The sequence below is a fragment of the Anopheles coustani genome, chromosome 3 (genome assembly GCF_943734705.1).
Source record: "Anopheles coustani chromosome 3, idAnoCousDA_361_x.2, whole genome shotgun sequence".
Classification (NCBI taxonomy): Eukaryota; Metazoa; Arthropoda; class Insecta; order Diptera; family Culicidae; genus Anopheles; species Anopheles coustani.
Genome location: NC_071288.1, coordinates 23,337,597 through 23,358,406, shown reverse-complemented (window position 1 = coordinate 23,358,406; position 20,810 = coordinate 23,337,597). Strand labels below are relative to the sequence as shown.

Here is a 20,810-nt window from a genome sequence, read left to right as displayed (position 1 = left end):
GCGATGCGGTCGTTTTGTGCGGTTTTTTGAGCTTTAATAGTCAATAAAACATCAATCGCTAACGTAAGTGGGAGCAATCAATGATTAAAGGATGCACCGTACGCCGTAAGATGCGTCGTAAGAGAAATAAGCTGCTTATAGCTGGGGAACGTTTTGTGCCGAACCGCGGAGGGCCGTGTAACGTCCCGTTAAAAAAAAAGTATATATTTTGCCGATCGATTTATGCCGAACGATCAGCATCAAATTGCATTCGCGTCAGCTCTTGTGGGGGGCTTCGTAGCACGTTGTTCACATTGTTGCCAGGATCGTTTTTTTCGGGCGTAAGCCGTTGTCATGCGGGTCGTAGAAATTGGGGCTTCAGGATATGCTTCGTATGTTTGGTACTTTTTCCTTTTGCGTTATATTGCAAACGCTTCGTTTGCATAATGACAGCTGTGTGGGGAGGCATGGACAATCTGGCCTACCGATACGAAGGTGCCAAAACTGCTGTTCAATTAAAAGTATAATACGACCGATGGCGGAAAACTTCGCACGTCCCCTTTCGCACCTCGACCGCCGGCGAGCGGTTGGACGATGAAAAGAACACATTTATTTGCGGCACCAGCCAATTATGCGAAGTAAATCAAATATCGTACTCAACTCCTGCTCCGTATTTTGTGTGTGTGTGTATGTCCGTTTTCTCTTTGCGCCCCAAGATAATGGAACACTGTGCGAGAGGAACGGACGCCCAAGCAGGCCGTACTAGCAGTTGGCCAAATGTTACAACTCGGCCGGAGGTTACTACTAGTGATGGGCACTCCGAAGCTCTCTAACAGCTCCGGAATCGGCTCCACACCTACGGTTCCCGAGCCGGCTCCGGTATTAGTCCGGAACCGGTTCCGAACTACCGGCTCAGAACTAACGGCTCCGAACTACTGGCTCCGAACTAACGGCTCCGTAGTTCGGCTCTCATCCGACGGCTCAAAGCTAACAGGACCTTTTTTGTTAGTTTTGGTCGTATGATCTACGACAATTAAAGAATCGTTGAAATTAGTTAGTTTGTTCAGACCCGGATCCGGAGCCATTAGTTCGGAGCCGTCAGTTCGGAGCCAGTTCCAGAGCCGGCTCAAAAATTTGCCGAGTTGGTCGGAGCCGATTTTCCCATCACTAGTTCCTACATCCAACGAGGATCTTATTACCGCCCGCCAACGGGAAGGACTCGTCGACCCATCTTCTCCGAAAATCGTAGAGCCCGCAGAAAAACTTCTCCTCCCAAAAGAAGTGGCGGAGCGGTAGACGGCATTATCGAAAAGAATGCGTAATCAGCACTCTCGGGGATGCGATTCCCATCCCTTGCCCGCTGCCATTAAGGACTCCGGGCCCGGAGGAGAGGCCAAGGAACGATCGGCAGAACCATAATGGAACACGATTTCTGGGAAATTTGCCACCCTTTTTCTCCCTCTCTATCTCTCCCTCGTGTCGGAAAGGTGTCGAAGGAAATGTGCTCTGTTTTCGGAGCTGGTTCCTTTGACTTAAGGCAGGTTCCGCCGGTTGAGTGAGTGCCTATGTGGAAATGGACTCTTCCTGCGGCGGCTGTCGAAGAAGCCTTTTATTTACTCTCGCGGCTACAAGAGCCTGCCGCACTCCATATCGGAGATAGTGGGGAAAAAACTGCATCCCCCTCCCTCCCTCACCCGCAAGGTTCCTGCTTGCGGACAAACAAACCGAAAGCAATCGGACCACGGCTATACGAACGCCCAGCGAAATGGCAATCTGCGAAGCGGGGTCCGGGTTTTTCATCTCGTTTCCATTTGCTTTATAATTTAATATTTCGCCTCGGTGCGGCCGACCCTCTCCTACCGGCACCTGCCCACCCCCACCATCCACCCGAATCATCTAAAGAGGTGCGAAAATAAGGTGAGAAGCTGCAGGCGTTTTAACACCTGCACCAAGGCGTAAGTGGCCGCGGCAGTTAAGCCGGGCGCGCCATAGATAGGCGAGATAGAGCCGACCCGATAGCGGACGATCTCCTAAGCCCCAGCTTGCGTGTACCAGGCACACGAACGCATGGTACCAGCTAAGGACCCGGCTGATGAACTGCAGGCTTTCGAAGCGAAGAGCTCTCGGTTTGCAGACGCGTCCTGGCTTATGGCAATAATCGGATGTGAGTCCGTAATTCGAGCCATGAGGTTCGGGTGACCCGTGCCCATGAGACACGGTCCCCCGGGTCTCCGGGGTCAGGTGTTAATGTGTCAGAATGGCACCGGTCCGGACGGACGGAGCATCTTTTGCTGAAGAGGGCCGGGTCCGCGTGGCTCTAATTACAATAATTTGCCCGCCTGGCACTGCTGCGCGCCCGAAAAAGGTGCTAGATGTGTTCTGATGAAATCGATTGTTTTATTTTTCTGATGAAAAACACCTTTCTTCCACACCGACGCCGCCGTTGCTGTTGAGACTGAAGCCAGGCCAATTAGCAGGACGAGCGGTTGGTTATTTACAAGCTTTTATTGGGTAACAGTGTTTTAGGAGTGTAGGGCAGAGTTCTAAGCTTGCAAGGGTTGTTAGAGAGCTCGAGAGAGCAAACTCACACCGTTGAATATTTGTTTCTAACCATGCGATGATCGAGGCAATATTAAATTCACTTCGATTAATTGTAAATGGTGTAAGAAGTGGTTTTCAAAATTAAAATAAATTAACTAACATACTATGCGAAAAGAAATATTTCCATCGTTGTTGAAATTCTTAACCATTGCGGTTTCAATTAATTACGCAAAATTTATTTATTTAGAAAACATTACACTTCTTCCATAAAGTCTGCTAATTTTGAGCATCGATCCCTCATCACCCGTACAAGCGCTGTAAAAATGTTGCCCAACCGCCGCACACAATAAAAACCCCAATCGTGCATCCAATTGACCGATCGAATTCACACTTCAATCCCGTGTCGTAAAGTGAGCCGAACCGAGGATTAGCTGGAATGCGATCTGATTCGGGTCAAACCATTAGGGCGCGGGTTGCGCTTCTAAAGTCAATGGGGTAAAAAAGAAAAAAAAGAGAGCCCCTACAAACAAAACGTCGGACAGCCAAATTGGGTTCACCTGCCCGGGCCAAAAATTTGCTAGATCAAAGTGCACGCGTTTGACGGGGGTGATGAAGGTGTGACCGGCGGCAGGCGGCGAGATCGGATCGTCGGATAGGGCTTCCCGTTCGTGATGATAACGGTCCTTCTCGGGTTCGTCCCGGGCCGCGCTCAGAACCTCACGAAAGTGGCATCATTTACGATAAATATTTTGGATCATTAAACCGAAGGCTGCAACTGCTTGGCACTTCAAAAAAAAAACCGTGGCAGAAATTCTTGTCCTTGCTGCTGACCCGATCGCGCCACCAGCAGACCGTGAAGCAGTTTAATATCAATAAATCATGAGATGAAAAATCCACCGCGACTGCAGGCTGTAGGGGTTTTCACAGTTCATCGGCTCGGCGGTGGCGTCCATTTTGTGGCTTACTTCTAACGTGCCGCAACGTCTTCGAGCGGATGCAGATTTGCGGGCGAATTATGACGATCGCTTCATTTCGTCCGTTAATCTGGTGGCGGTTTGTGGCCCCCCGTCTTTTCCGCTGGGATAGAGAAAACGATTTTCCCACTGAGTGCACCCGACGTGTGTGGTTTACGAGCTACGAGGGCTAGTTTTAATGGCTTCGTCAACCTTACGGCCCCCCTTGGTACGGCCGCTTTGCGAACGAGAAGAAGTTCTACAGGAGATGATGTGTTTTCTTTTACGGTTCAAAACATGGCTCTGGGTGCAGGCCGTTAGCGATTCGCCTTTGAAATGCAGATGAGAGTATTACCCTTGGCAACGAACCCTTGTCGAATGACCCGACAGCCCCCAGTGCACTTTTTTGCGCGGTATTCTTTCTATCGACCAGGATTCTACTCGTTAAAGGCGATTTGGGTTTTATAGGTTATTCGGGTTATAGCATTCGGCCTTATCGCTTCCTGCCGTTCCGAACGTGGTCTGCAATATTCTGCGATCGTAATACAGATGTTATCGTTCGAAAAACATGCTACTCGATGAATGCAGTGATGTTCGATGTGAAATTATTTCTGCCTTCCGCATAATCAAATCTAAGCGATGTGCTTAGAAATATTGCTCCAAAATAATCCGAGGCGTAATCGTAATGTTCCGTACATTCTACGCCATGTGCAATCGATTCTGGGCACGATGGACTCAGATTTAATTGAATCTTGGTCAAGTGAAATAACGGTGAAGCGAAAGATGATGCTTTGTTTGTTATGTGCTTCGTACCGTTTAATCATAAACTTGTATTTCCGTTACCGCTGGCTCTTCCGAATACGTGAGAAATTAGACCAATTTTAATGATTAGAGTCGCAATACCAAGCTTTTTATATACTTATACTAGACTGCATTTTTTAATCCTTTAAGTTTATCGTTTGTGGTGTCCGCGACAGCCGAGCGGTAGCGTCAGTTAGAAAATCGGCCATCGCCGGAACTCCTTACCTAGACGCCATGGGTTCGTTTCCCAACCAAGACCAGACCATACCCTGTAGGACAGGACTGAGTATCCACGTACGTAAAGGGAAAAAAGTCTTGTAAAAGCCCTTAACGGGCAGACATGACCAAGACGGATCAATTTTGTTTATCGTCAGAAGATTATATTTAAGACTTAAGTAAAGCTCATTTACACTTCAAGTTAATGTCATTTTTTCACTGTAGGAATTCGATGATGGCATAAATAAAAAATAACACCCTCATATAAAGATGATCATAATCCATATCGCTTAAGAACATACACATTGTTAACACGCATTGTTGGCTTGTCCCAATTCAAATCCCGATTCAACACGCAACTATTGTAAAGTCGATCGGAAAATGCTCGATTCGACACAACAACCCCCATCGAAAGCTAATTTCATAATTCATTCGATCGATCGCAAGCTATCGATGCTCCGGGTGATAGATTGCAGCCATTTTAATTGCTGTCTACTTTCCGTGGGCATCCCTCTTCGTTTCGATTCAATCATCGGCAGCGTTGAGATCCGTCATCACATTCGGACCAGGGACCCGAAAACGAGCCTCCTCCATGGCACCCTTCGGCTGCGCTGCGGCTGCACACTTAAAGATAACAAATGATTATTATGATCTCGATTATTGGCTGTGCGGCGGTGGGCAAAAAGGCGGGTCGATTAAAGAGGCGAAGCTGCTGACCACAAGAGAGCTGCTGACCACCGCGGAAGTCCAGTGGGTGTGCGTGCGTGCGTTTGAGGGGGGGGGGGGAACCCGTGGACATAACGAGACAAAAGGGAAGACGAATAACACAAAAAAAACGAACCGATGCCCAAAACGCAGCAGCCCTAATCGCGACGTAAACTTCCTTCGCGTCGATGACGAGAGAGGGCCACGGAAGAAGAAAAGTACCACCGACCGGCTCGATTTTGTAAACGATCAAGCCGCTTCTCGCACCGCAGGAGATATTTACTGAGCCGGTTCGCATCGGCCCTCGGGATGAGGCCGGGCAGGCAAACGGGGGGTGGTTCGAGCGCAACACGAAAACTTATGAGATCGAGCCGCAAACCGATCCGCCACTTTATTCTCTCTCGCGCTGATGATGTGTTGGCCGCCCGGACCCGGGGCCGGCCTTTTTTTGCGGCTTTCCGTTGCCACCAATTTACTGCCAGTGTGTGCCCTGCCCTATGCTGCTCTGCTTTTATGCTTTTATATGCTTCACGGCAAGTGGAGGAGGTGTTTTTTTTTGTGTTATGTTTGCCGAGGGACGAGAAGGATCAGCAACAACAGGAAAGATACACGAGCTTTCGAAGAAACCTGAACTGAACGCAATATGAAAGTGGTGGCGGGGAGCGTTCAGAGCGGGGCAGAGAAAGAGGTCGGCGTGAGCGAAACGAGCGAACGATCATCATCAAACATCTATAAACATGATATTAATTACCTGAATAACACCTTCATATATTTGTTCAAAGGACACCGACACCATCGCACAGGGCCGCCGCCGGACCCTTTGCAGCCGCCCCGCTGCGTTTGCCCCTTTTCACTTCACCAAACCAGTGACAGCGCGGCCCGAACTCCTCGAGTGTGTGGGTTGGTCTTTTTATTAAATTTTCCCTCAACACCACCAAGGGGCCAATCTGTTATTTTGGCAGCTCGGTTTTTTTCAGCTGGACGACCATCCCATCAGGGCAGGGGACTTCTTCGACCGAGTTTCTCACTTTAGTACCATCTTCGATGGTGTGTGTTAATGAGAAGGCCCGCTCGCATACACACAGGTTCACAGGTTCACCAAAGGACGATAAGGGTGTGTGGATCTGTTTGCGATAAGTTCGGCTGAACTTGTGCCAAAGTGTTTTGCCATTTTTCCTGTGCCAATTTCCAGCGGAAAATGATGATCGGGACGGACGGCAAGATCTCATTTATTCAATCCCATTTGCGACGAAATGGATGAGGAGAAAACGAGTTCGTATAAATTATTCTTTAATTATTGACTTATTATTTTAAAGGGTTGCACTAAACAGCTACTAACTAAGTGGATAGTTTTTTTTAATTTAAAACTAAAAAGTTTGATCAAAATTATTTAAAATTGAAAAGCAAAGATGGTTTTTAGATAAATATACAACCCGAATTAAACGATAGCAATGCAACTGGTGGTGCTCCATATATTTATCATCTTAATGCCCTTGGCTTGGTTAGCTATTTCGTTGCTCTGCTATTTTTAGGTTGGATTATAGTAGTTAGCTTTGCTTTTACAATCCATGAGTCGGTATTCATTTGCTAATCTTGTCAAAATCAATTGTTCCGTTGTTATTTTGTGGTTTCTTCATTCATTCTATTATATTATTTTTCAGAAAGAAAAATCTAGCCGTACTTCTTATTCAACTTATCTAATTTTAATTGGTGACATTTTAGTGTATTTGAGTAAAATGAAGCACAAAAGGTAATAATGCTGTTAATGTGTTCAAGTAAGTTACGTGCCGTATATGAAAACAAGTTGTAAGAAACTCCAAGGCCTCTGCAACTGACCTTTTCAACCGTATTCATTTTTCACTTAACTGATTCTTACCATTGTTAATTTCCAAAACTTTTTATATTAATACTAGCTGACCCGTTTGATGTTGTTAAAAATTGGCTTAACGGTCACATTATATTTCTTAAGTACATTAATTTCATTGTATTTACCCTTTTTACGTCGTAATAAGCTTATAGTGAGGCTGCTAATGAATATCATCCTTATTTTGTTATTAATCAAGCAGACCAATTGAATGAACGATGTTTTATGCACGCCTGGTAAGCCATGTATGACGTACATATTAGTTTTCTAAATTGGGTTTCTATTAGAGCTTTTTAAGAATCTACTAAGGTGTATTGCCGATGTCTAATAACTGTTTGGAAAAAGTAGAAGCTGATGGATCCTGTAGCATTTGGACGTGCCTGTTTATGCTTAGCTAAAGTTTTTCAAAATTGCTCCACAATACCGATGAGTAAGGCAAGTTCAGGTGATCTTATCAGCATAGGTGAATCGTGGCACTACGGGAAGAGTTTGCCTGAAATCACCTGAGAGGAGAAACACAGTACAGTTGGTCCCCGCAGTACGCGAATGTTTGGGACCAAACGCAATAGCGTATATCGAATTTTCGCGTATTGCGGATTCCTCTGCCATATCGTTTATACTTCATATTGAAGAGTTGACACTGAGAGGGAACCGCTTATTTAACTTATCTTCCAAATCACTAATAAATGTTCCATTTTTTCTATTCCAGTGCATATTAAAAACTTCATTCTACCAAAACAAAGTAAAATTGACTAATCAGAAGTCGAGCAACCCTATGAGCTGTCAGTTGTAAAAAATCGCGTATTGCTAATTCGCGTATATCGAGTATAGCGTACTGCAGGGACCTACTGTATTACTGGAACAATCTTTATTACACTTCACGTCTTTGAGTGTTCTGTACAGCGCCTCAAGAGAATGCTTCTTTGCCATGGTGCATTCTTCCCAGAAAATTATTTTTCATTGTTCCATGACCTAGGCCATGAGTGATTGATTTTTGATGTTTCATACGGCTTTTGGGTTCCTATTGATGTTTAGAAGTAGCCTAAATGATGAATGGGTCGTTCTACCTCCATTTTCAACTACAATTCCAGATGAAGCAACTGGTATTGCAATGTCATTGTTTGCTCGTATTTTGGAAAGCAAGAGCGATATGAGAAATGTTTTGCCAGTTCGGACTGGGGCATCCAAAAAAAGATACCACTTTGTCCCGTTGATACTGCCATGATAATGCGTTCGTAAACATATGCTTGTTCATCAGTCAACATTGATACGTTGTGAGAAACGATATCCAACATGACTACAATATTATGCTGCAGTTCACGACTTATTTCAGTGTCCATCAAATTAGATGCACTTCGATTCGGCGAACCTAAAACATAATAATAACTTAGCGGTAAATTTTTAATTACCATGCAAAGATCCTCGATACTAATCATAGCTTGTTGGACTAAATTCAGCGACATTAATGTTTGAACACACGTTTTGTTGTATCATGACTATGCCCCGCATTTTGTCCTGGTAACAGTAAAACTTAAGCCACGTTGGATTGCATGTAAACGTGACGAATAAGCATGCTCGTCCCTATTCGCGAGTTCATAGCCTCGCTGTAGTAACTATACTGAAATTCGTTTTCACAACATTGGTAAATGAGAAGGTTTTCTCACTGCTCTAAGCAACAATAATTTGAACACATATTCTACTACCACCAATTAACAACATTAGTTATTATTACCAAAAATTAACAAAGATTTTACTATCGTCACTTATATGAAACGACTTGTTTGAATTAAATTCACCACTTTTGTATTAAACTCACCACCACAGTATGTCAAAAGGCATGTTGCTGTGTCCGTTTATACTTGTTGTAGTCCACTTTATGTGTCATTGCTGAATGTAAACAAAACAAACAAACCAATGTATGACGATAGAAAATTGGGTAAAAGAGTAAATGAGGCCCCGGGCTATATTCTCCTCTTCCTACTGGTTCACATTAAGCGCCTGAAGCTATGCAAAGCGCGACACATGCATTCGTTTCGAATTTTTGAACGCTAACGGTTCGCTTAAAAGGCAATAACGGTTTAAACTAATCACGCAGTGGAGGTTGAATGCGGGTTAATATACTTTTACATGTTAAGTTACTAGTAAGTAAACTATTCCACACATGATGGACAGCATGAAACAATGAGTTTCGTCGAAGAAATGAGTTGGAAACGGCGGCGCGCCCGCAGCGAGCGCAGCGAGCGGACTGCGCTAGGTCTACCGAAAAAGAGAGTTTGTTATAGTTTTGAGAAATAAGGGGGGCCCGTGGGCCCCCCTCATACCGCACCCCTAGGTTGATTGCGTAGCCGAAATTAACGGTACACACTACGGTTCAAATACTCGTAGGTTGAATTTAACGAATTAATGTATCACCAATTGCATACATTCAGTTTAAACGTCCACAAGAGGTGTAGCCACGATCGAAAACATGGCGGCCGGGGCCTCATTTACTCTTTTACCGAAAATTGTAATTAATTAAAAAAGTATAAAATTTTCAGATATGAGACATAGTTAAAAACCTATTCTCATACCTAAGGAACGTGTGTGCAAAGTTTGAGTTTAAATGGTTCAGTCGTTTAGGAGGAGTTTGAACACTAACACCGTGACACAAGAATTTTATAGATATAGATATTGTTTTATTTCTGTAATTTCTTTCCGCTTGTCTCGCTTAGATCTGCTTAGATTTGCTATATTAAAAGAAAGCTTTACCTTACACTGTAGTCTGTCAGGTGGATCGCATTTTCGTCGCACAATTCTCACGATTCTCAGGGACAATATTCACCGTATCAATTAGCTTTGATTGATTTTTTTCACACGATTTTCTCCTACCTGCCTTATCCGAAACGGGCCCAACTGACACGGGTGAAAAAACAATTGTCATCACTTGTGCTGCCCCCCAAGTGGAAAGCAACTCACAGAGCGTGCCTCTACCGGGGGGACGCATTTTCCCATGTCAATCGTCGCCGAGCTGCCCGTTCCAAACAAACTCGGCCAGTCGAAAGTCGGAAATCGGTGAAGAGCGATTCTAATGTCCCCCAGCTTTCCGCGCTGCTCGATTCCGTACCGCTTGCGTTATGATGCGATGATTTTTCCCCACTCCCAAGGAATCGAGACCGTGTGTGTGTTTGCATCCCCTGGGGGGGCCATGTTGACGTACGGCTCGTCACGGGGCTGATGATTTTTCCTTGGCCGTCACGCAAAGTCCCGGTGACCAGCTTCGCCTTTTTCTCTTCCTGGATTGTTGAACGTTGATCTCTCGTGTGGTTGTTTTGTTTTCAAATTGTGCGCAATCCAATGCTAAATAAAAAAAATTAAAAGAAAAATCTAAAATCAAGTGCAGTGGACAAGTGTTTCCCTTGTCCGATCCTTTTTTTTCTCTCCGGGATTCTATAGAAAGGGCATGGCAAAGCTACAATGAAAACCTTCGCCGCACAAGAACAAAGAATCGCCGATTCAAACTGTGACAAAGATGGCTGGAAAACCCTCCAGCTCCTCTATCAATGAAAGGAGGTGGAAAACAAGAAAAATTAGGAACGCCACAATCAATAGAAACGTACCCCGAAAGAAACCCATCGTCGCTGTGTGAGGCCGTGAGAAAAAACGGGAGTACCATTGGGCTGAGGAACGGGGAAAAGGAAAGTCCGCCGGGTGGTGCCGGTGAAAATAAAAATGCCATTAAAAATCACGATGCTGTTAAATTGGAAATCAAACTTTTCACCATCAAGCGCAAACCAGCTCCGGCAGCCATTGTGTCTGTCTTGGACCTCCTTACTCGCCGTTTTTCCTTTCTTTCATTTTGTCGTTTTGTTTCTCAGCCCTCGTTGTGAGGTCTTCCTCCCCCCCCGCAAAGAGCCCCCCTTGTTAAAATCTCCTCTGATGCGCACTTCGGTAGCGTCATCCGTTCTGGTTCTCTGCTTCCCTTTTAACCGGAGTGCGTCTCGCGTTGAGTTTCTTCTGGCGCGGGTAACACCGGAGACGGCGGGTTACCAACGGTTTTCCACGCACGTTTGTTCGGGCCCGTTCGGGGGTTTGCCGTGAGGAAGCGCGAAAAATCTCAAAGAACTTTCACACCCGATCAAGCCAGCTAATTGAATCAATTTCAAGATCGAAAGATCAAAACCCGAGGATGAAACCGAACAAGAAAAAAAAAGAAGGGAAAGAAAACCGACCCATCCACGACCGATTGGCTTTCCCGGAGTGGGCTGGAATTCCTGTTTACATGCTTCGTTTGGGAAATGATTTGGGAAGTGCATGAGTCACGGGGCTTCGACTTTCGGCTTCGTTTCGGCGAAGGAATCGAAAAGCGGCCCCGGTATCGATTTGTTAGAGTCACTTTATTGGTTCGTTAGAGGTTGACGACTGTTGAAAATCGGATCGATCGGAGCATTTCTCATTGCGGCGTGATAGGACGCTTCGCATGAGTCCCTTTTCCGTTCGCTCGATCCTTCAACCTTGTGGAATGCTTTACGGGAAGGAAGCTACCGAGGACACGGGCCCCCCCTAAAGGTGGCTGGAAGCTCACAGCTGCACTCGCAGCTTCCGACTCTCACACCACATTAGCCACGGCGCTCGGCGTGTAACAGGGGCCTTTTGGAGTGGGGTTCGCCTTGCGCCAGGACGACGTCAACGATGTGTGCAGGAAGCCAAATCAATTCGAATGCAGTTTCGGTGTAATGAGCGCATTAGGCACGGTTCGTTCCATGCCCGAACGGCGTGGAAGTGGTGAAATTGACTGCGATTGAGGGTCGGATTCGAATCAAAATATTTGTCAAATTGTGTGCGCAACAACCAAGACACGGCGCATTACGTTGACGATGGGCTTGGGCTGGGTGAACATATACAATTTAAACCGTAATTGATAGCAACATTTGGCAAACGGAAACGAGGATCGCGGAGTGCGCTTTACAATTTTATTACAACTTTAATTTATGTTGCATGGGAATAACAATATATTTAATGTGTACTTTCCACGACAGACTTCACGAGGTGCCGAACCCTTAGGAGGTAACATTTTATTCTGTCCAAAAGTTTGGACAACCAGAACCGCAAGAAGAATTCCTCCATTGTTGTTTTTCCACCGGCAGGCATATGCGTTCCGACACGGCCTACTTTTGCGAATGGCACACCCTGTAGAAATTTGGGAAATTAATATTTTACCCAAGGCGAGAAACGGTCGTACCTTCGTTTGTTTTCACGCTCGCGCGAGCCTATTGAAATGTGTCGTGCACACCGAGTCCCCGTGCCATTCGGCGGCTGGTTGAATTGCAAATTTGAATACACAAGCAAATGCAGCTGAGGAAACATAATACATTTCCAACCACGGTTTGTTTGAGCCGTCGGATTTTGGTGCGATTCCGGGCTTCTTTCTTCTAAGAACCATTAGTCACCGATGTGAAGGCCGAACGGGAGGAGTGCAATTTGCTTTCTGGAGCCATTTTCTTCACCCATTCCACACCCCCTAGCTCTTCTTTCCAAGCCTCGGCAAGCCCGAACCGTCCACCGGATGCCGGATGCAACCAAGCGCGATGAATGGCACCGAATGGTGATGGCGTGTTGGCGGAAGAAATGTTTTTCCATTATTGCTTCATTTTCTTCCGATCGGATCGGTTCCGCTTTCCGGGGCAAACCCAAAAATTTGACCGGCGCGACGACGCTGGTTTGCGTCCACCGGGCCGGGGAGGTGTTGTTCTTCGCTTTACCAAAATTTATTGCAACCCGAGCCCGTTTGTCCATCCAGCGGGCCATTAGGTATTAGAGCCGAAAAACAAAGGTGCAGGAAGCAAGCTTAATGCCGGTACGCAGAACGTGCGCCGTTTTGGGACGTGGCAGATGCTAAAGAAAATAGAGAGAGAGAGAGAACGAGGCAGGAAACTAAACAACCACCAAATCCTCGGACCGTTTCGACTTCGGTGTGCGATGATTTCGAGGGTGGACACCCGCCCCCTTCCCGGAGTCTTAGGTGGAAAGTTGTGAATGAATTCCGTCCTCGTCGAAGGTCCTCGATGGGTCGCCGCCTCCGCGCTCCGCTCAATGGTCCATTCTTACCGCAAACAGCACGGATCCTAGCGCCTCCAGAATGGCACCACGGGTAGAAGAGTAATGGTGGGTTTTTTTCCTTCCTCCTGCGTTTCGGAAGGTAAGAACATAAAATTGCCACGTTAAAAAAAATAAAGTTGGATTTCAATGAACTGCCGGGTAGGTACTTATTATCAGTTCGCTTGTTAACGCCTTCCTGGGCCAGGGAGGCCTACGACAATCCACCTGGACTGAAGTAGGAAGCACTGTAAAATGTGTTACTTTTTCATGCCAATCGTTCCCTACCAGCATCATCACCTGTTGTCACCCACGAAAGGCAGAACGACATTTCGGCCGTGGGTCCATGTTTATCTTTCGTCTGGGGGACATTTCGGTTGTTCCTGTGCATACCCACGAACCAGCGCCCTCAATGAAAGACAGACAATGTATTTCCAAGCGCACTGAGTGGGAAAATCCCCGGCCTGTAAATATTTACGATCGAACATTACTCGCCTTTGGGGCGGGGGCCGTTTCAAAAACTTTCAATTCAATGTTTTTCTTAGCCGTTCGTCGTCTTTTCTAGTGGAACACTTTTTGTTAATTACAACGCTCTAGGTAATCGTTCTGTTTAGAAACGGTTGAAGATTTTCTTTAAAAAATCATAAACATTCCTTTCTGTACGGCGGGCACCACCTGTTACGTCCACGATCGTGCATGTTTTTGTTCGGTTTCATCTTTTATTTTTTTTATCAAAAACGATCGAGCCTACCGCTAGCAAAAATGTGGCGTAACCGAAACAAATATTCCTCCGTTTCTCGTGCATTTGTTTGCCGCGTGTATCGAATCGACTAATGGAAAACAAATGAGTATCCTTACGTTCGTCCGCCGGTTGAGCGTTTGCAAGGCGCTAATTTAAATATTTGTAAAAAAGCACCTATCGAATCAACCCTAACGAGCCCCGGTCCCGTTTTTGGCTTCCGATGTGTGTGTATGTATGTTTTTTTTCTCGACATTCTTTGCACAAGGGAAAAGTTTCTTCCATCCAGGCGGCGGCGGAGGAGTGGTTTGAACTTTAAAAAACATCTAACCGAATAAAAAAACAACACCATACGAGGTCGTAATCGTGCGTGAGCGGCTTAATTGATTTTAAATTTACAAGTAATTACCACATAATTCAAATAGAAGCAATTTATTTGCCGCTGAGCTTCCGTGGTCAAACCCCCTGGGGAAGGGTGAGAAGGGAAGAGCAAAACGGTACGAAAAAAGGTAAATTCGATAGAAGTAGAAGAGCGGCCTGGTATGGACGATAAAAACGTTTCTTTCCAATGGACACAAAAAAAATGAAGTAAAACACAAACTATCCATTACCAACACCGTTTTCTGCATCTCAAGATGGCTAATGTGGTCGTCGGAACAGTTTAAAACAAAATGCTGCCCTAACGGGAGCTGGATCGAAGGAATCATTAAATTTTCCTCAAATCATTATCCACGATAGAACGTAAATCCATAATTAATCATGTAATTTACCTAAACCATTCCTGACCGACAGAGCAGCGTCCGTTTTTTGTACGGGAATCGCGGCGATCTTATTCTCCATTTCTGTTTCTCCTGCAGCAAACTTTTGTTGGAACGTTTTAAAATATTTCCTTCTGGTCGACCCCGGTTGGCACCACTACAAGCGCACGAGCGCGCCAACCCGCACCGATATATGGTGCGGCGTCGGGTGGGAAAAGCGCCGGGAAAACGAGACTCTCGTTAAAAGCGAGCAGGAATTGCAAAAAAGGCAAATATTTGTCGGAATAAATCCGTATTTGCGTTCGCGCGAGCCCGAGGTATTTACTGGGTAGCCTTTGCTCGAACCAAACACCACTGTACATAGCGTGTAAGCCACACCTCTTCGGCCACACGTCGATGCGATGGTGTGTGCGCGGGTATGTACGGACGCAGCAGTCCACGCCCTTTACCCAGCGTTACTGGGCTTGCGATGGTATTGGTGGGTAGGCAATCGTGTCCATTTTGCTTCAATGGCCATTCATGGGCCCCGGTCGGGCTGGTTACATTTTCTCCTCCACTCACGACGTCCGAAGTGTCAGTCTTGCAACAGCAACCGTTCGGAACGGACGTGCTAGAGAAACGCGTGTCTGTCTGTCAGTTTGCTTCAAGGACGCTTTAACATTGACTTGCGAGTGAATTAAACGAGCTAGAGTGAAATCGAACTACCGTCAGCTGTTTGTCAGCGCGAAGGACATTCGTAAACGAACGGCCGGAGTGCTTAGCTACGTGTCAGTTGGAGTAAACAACCGCGTGTACCGTGTGTGTTGTGTAGAAGAATCAGCTCAGATCAGTGTCAGATCAGTGAGTGACAAAGCGGAAACATGCCACGACCATCACGGGATTCGTACGGCGACCAGAAGCCACCGTACTCGTACATCTCGCTGACGGCGATGGCGATCTGGTCCTCGCCGGACAAGATGCTCTCACTGAACGACATCTACCAGTTCATCACCGATCGCTTCCCGTACTACCGCACCAACACGCAGCGCTGGCAGAACTCGCTGCGGCACAACCTCAGCTTCAACGATTGCTTCATCAAAGTCCCCCGGCGTCCGGATCGGCCCGGCAAGGGCGCCTACTGGACCCTACATCCGAAGGCGTTTGACATGTTCCAGAACGGCAGCCTACTCCGACGGCGAAAGCGTTTCAAGCTGCATCAGACCGACAAGGAGTGTCTGAACGAGGAGTTCATTGCGCTGGCCAACATGAACCGCTTCTTCATGGCGCAGAGTGGTGCCCCGACGTATCACCATGACGCAGCGACCTCCTACTATCCGCCCCTGTCGGAACCGCTCGGTGCCAGTCTCTCGCCGGGCATGATGTACGCACCGATCTCGCCACCACTGTCTCCGCCGGAGGATCTCGGCGGTTCCGGAAGTTTGCAGCTGGGAGGTAGCCCCTCGGGCTCGGAGTCACCGGTGGCGAGTCCGGTTGGAATCCCGCCGGTACCGCTAACGGTGGCATCCGCACCTTCCGTCACCAGCACAACCACCACCGTCAGCAATCCGCCCAAACCAAAGCGATCCTTCACCATCGAGAGTCTGATCGAGCCGGACAGTGCGTCCGATTCGGAGGAGAGCAGTGCCGAACAGCGGACGACCCAGCAATACCATCACCATCAGCAGCAGCAACAGCTAGAGCAGCTGCGCCATCTAAGCCAGCAGCAGCTGATAAGCAACATCTCGGCGTTCAACGAGTACGCGGCCGCCATGCAGCACCATCACCATCAGCAGCAGCAGCAGCAGCACCAGCAGCACCATCAGGTGGCCGTGGCCGCCGCAGCAGCCGCCGCTGCCGCCGCCCTCGGCAGTCCCTACTCCGGCGTCCCGATCCATCCGCTTCTGCTACCGCTCGGCAAGATGCAGTCGCCGGCCGCCAACTACTTCCTGCACTCGGGCGCCGCGTCCTATCACCATCCGCACCACCATCACCACCATCACCACATGCAGGTCATGCACCTGCAGCCCTCGCTGAACCCCTCCTCAGCGACCGGCACTCACCATCTCCACGCACACGAGCTGGCCCATCAGGCTCTGCGGCCAGAGCCTCCATCGCTAGCCATTGCCTAACCCCTCCAAGCAGGGTCTCCGGGCAAGCAATAGACGATCTCCAATGGCAACTCGTGCGTGTGTGCTTGTGCGTATGTTCCGTGGCCAAAATCCCACCGACGACAGGACAACAGACGACAACGCGCCCGAACCACTTTAGCGCTCCCACGGGTGATCGAAAGGACGCAGCCGGGTCCTCGATGGCAGCGGACTTTGACTGAATGTGATGTTTTTTTTATTTAGTTAATTATGAGTCTATGTTTAATGCGCGATAAATAGTGTTTAGTTCGTAGTAAAAAGAGTATTTTTCTTTAAACGATGTTGAAAGAGAGCGAAAGAGTGGATGAAAAAGTACGTAAATAAATCGTTTATTTTCCTCACACGGAACAAATGAAAAACGCCGTCGGTAGTTTCTTATTTCACCTACCTTTAACATGGGAGGGTTGTTGGGGTACTGATAGTATGTGTATGTTCTCGTAGTCGTTTTCTTATAGTCGTTCATTTACTCTTTTAAGACCCTTCTTATACTGTGCTTGAAAGTAATCCTGGAGCCATGGGAAGTTTATTTCTTTTGGTCCCATTCATCGTTGTTTCGTTTTCCTCAATCTTTTCGTTTTGGTTTGCAATATAAAAAAGGGAAAACCTATTTTTAAACACTCTATTCTCAATTGTTGATTGATGTAGATATCAAACTCATTACGTGAAAATGCTTTCTTTCCTGGAAGCAACCGTATTTACGACCCAATTTGCAAAGATTGCTAAATTGATCCTGCCATTGTGTTTATACAAATAACTTTCAATTGGAAGCCAGAGGTAAACACTTTGAGTTGATCGTGTTTCCACGACTTAATGAATTCTCCGGTGTCCGCAACCCGTTTCGCCACAAAGTAGGCAAAAGGGTTTTATGATAGAGGTAATCGTTGCCATACGTATCTCCATTCAATAAACTACCTAACGATTGAAATCTACCCCCACCGTATTCCGTTTCTCAGGCTGCTATCCCACCCCCCAACAAATTACCCGTCTTTTCCACCATTCAATTGCACCCAAAAACGTTCCGATGCTACCGAACTGCAGATGAGCCATCATAAAGTGCCCGTCTGCACTAAAATAACATAATCATAATCTCGCTAGCGACGTAAGGTGTCACCGGTGTGGTGGAATTTTATGAATGGAAATCCAGCGCTTCATTCAGCTTGCAAAGCAAGCCTCAGAGGACGCGCCCTGGCCACCGGTTGGAAAACAAAAACAGCGACAGGTTCGGTTGGTTGGGTTTGTAAATATGAAAAGGATCACACAGGAAGCAATAAGATGTGGGCCCGAGAGTGCAACGCACGGCTAGGGTCGTTAAACAAACGGAAATCCTTGCCCGATGGAAATATAATTAAAATAAACACCAGCCACATTTGACGCCCTCCATTACTCGGTTTCGTATTTTTAGTGCACCGTTGTTTTGGAAATCGATAATCACCAGTCTTTAATACTGTGTGTTCCTACCTGACCGAAGGATATTTCTTGTTGGGGTCGCGGAAAACTGAACCAGGGTACCCGAATTGTAGCAGGTAGATCGAGGAAAGTGAATGTTTTGTACCAAACGGAAGGGGTGGTTTAATGTCCTTTTTCGTATGTGCATGCAGAGAATATGCATTTTCGAACGGATCGATGAATGGCAAACGATGTTCGTTCGTTCACGTTCGTCGGGAATTTCCATTGACGAAAATAACTGATCTTTTTGTCAACTCTAGCCCTGGCAGGAAGGTAGCAATGCAGTAAGTACTTTAGTTACATCAGTAAGGAATGAAAATGTTGCCCGAACACTGTACAATAATAGATGAAAATCCATTTGAATGTTATGCACCTTATAATACTTATCAATCATTCAACATGAGCTATTCGAAATTTTGTTCATGTAGACTATTTTTAAAAAATACATGATGATTACCAGAAGTAATGCTGAATATTAAAATTTTCGGTTTATTTTGGGTTTTGTCATAGCATATTTCAAATATTCATAAATGTAAGTGATAAAATTTAGTAATCTCAACTACACATTTACTTGAAGAATTGAAGATTAAGTTAAAAAAAACACTCGTAAATTAACGAAACACTTTACAAATCCCTTGAGTTTAAACGTGTGCTTCATCGTTCGTTTCAATCAATGTCGCATGTATGCTTGAATACCATAGAAACACCACCACTCAGCATAAAGAATCCATTTTCCAGTGGGTTTGCGTGATTCGCGGATTGATTTTATGCAAAACTGCTTGTCCCGCTGCCGAACGTTCGTTTTTCGCGTGACACTTTCACGCGGACGCGGGGGTTCGGGAAAGAGTGACATGTTTGAATTTGATTTCTGACTTTGTTTATTTTACAATTTTTTCCCACTTCCGGCAGGCCCTCAGGTACGGTATATTGCAGGCGGTTGGATGGTGCGCAGGACTGGTAAGTAATTGATTTATTTACTTACATTTGATGCTGTCTTGGTGTATGATGTTTTGAACATGCCTTTCAAACAAACATTGTACTATTTTGATAGCCGTTCAAAAATATGAGAGTTTTTTTTCATTTCCTTTTTTAATATTTGTTGCAACAAATATCAGCCTCTTGAAATTGCTGCATTTCATGAAATTTTAATTATATTGCGCTCTGTGCGTGTTTTTAAAGTGGTTTTTTCATAAGTATTCCTGCACTCAATATCCATGGTAGGAATATTAAAATGGTAAAAAAATCATCACCAAGATTTAGAATGGTGTGGATAATAACGGAAAACCCAAGCTTCCCGGTTGAGCATTGCAAACAAAATTATAAGTTTGCTCATTTCGACGAATCCAATCAAACCAGCCACTCTATAAACAATTATTAGTTATCGTTATGTTTTCTTCCTCGATTGGGTGTGTATGTGGATTCATTTTTTTACCATTCATTCTACCTAGTGTGAGCTTCCAACATCATTGATTTTGCTCTCGCCCCGCGCACCGTCTGCCCTTCATTGGCTCCGATCAACGCACCGCGGGTCGGTGGGAAAGGTGATCATTAGCTCAGCCGCACACTTCTAATTGCGGTCCCGTGTTGAGTAGTTAGCAAGCTTCACTTCAATGTTTACACAGAACAATTACACTGCATGCTGCGATGACTGGTTGCTTCGTGTTTAATAGCACTACTAAAACGACAACAGCAAAAAAAGACCAATGCGAACGAACACGTCGTATAGTCTTGTAAGTCACCAATTTAGTGTACGTGCCCACGTGTTATCGCGAGTGCCTGTTTTCGCTTGGCAATTAGCGCTACTGGGCAGTGTACGTCGATCCAATGCCATCCTGGGCGATTAATTTGCATTCTTGGAAGGAAAAAGGGGCCATACCATAACGAGAAGGAGGTCGTTGAAAATGATATTGTGTTTATTTTCTTCCTGCTTTTTCACCGGTCTGTGGGTCCTGCAATGGAATTCAATCAAATGTCGAATGCTGGTTAAAGTTCATGCTTAAGTGGATTATAGTTTTATTTTTCATTGACAAAACAGTGTGTTTACAAGCTTAACTTGTATCATACGGCAGCAGTTTCCTTCATGCTGCGATTGTTTTTCCTTCACTTGCAGGAAGTTGCTCGAGGAAACAGAACCCGTTCATCATTGAGATATGCTGCCAGCAAAGACAGCAGGACCTAAGGAAAAGAGAGATAGAGGAAAAGAGACCTTCTCCACCTGATATCGATGCGGGTATCTGAAACATCTCATTACTCTGCATTCTACCCACTCGCTGTGGTTGCTTGTTGCCAATGCTGCCAGGTGATTGCAACTGCGATCCTTCCAGTGTTGTAAAACAAGCCCAAGCGTCTTAGGGATGAGAGAATAAAATGAATTTAAAAAAAAATGGTAGCACTCACACCTCGGCCAGCAGGTCGCGATAATGCAATTGCGAAAACAAATTAAACGCGATTTATTTAAATAGCGTCCGCGCGGAGCTCGAAGTGTGGAAAATGGGAAGGGGAAAACTCGGCGTCCCCGAGGCAAGGGCGGTCGACACTCTGACGTGCGAAATCTTACGCCCCGAGACCTGGTGCAGCTTTGGTGCGCCGGCATATACGTACGCAGCGGTG

The 20,810-nt window shown here is 46.0% G+C and overlaps 1 protein-coding gene across 1 annotated transcript; it reads left to right on the top strand.

Moving 5' to 3' along the window:
* Positions 1-15,488: 15,488 nt before the first annotated feature.
* LOC131260143 (fork head domain-containing protein FD4-like) lies at positions 15,489-16,736 on the top strand. Its single transcript, XM_058261815.1, has one exon. The coding sequence runs from the start codon at positions 15,489-15,491 to the stop codon at positions 16,734-16,736; it is 1,248 nt and encodes a 415-aa protein (XP_058117798.1).
* The last annotated feature ends 4,074 nt before the right edge of the window (positions 16,737-20,810 follow it).

Bases quoted from the DNA above. Each gene is read 5' to 3' on its own strand.
- LOC131260143 (XM_058261815.1), top strand. From the start codon at position 15,489: ATGCCACGACCATCACGGGATTCGTACGGCGACCAGAAGCCACCGTAC.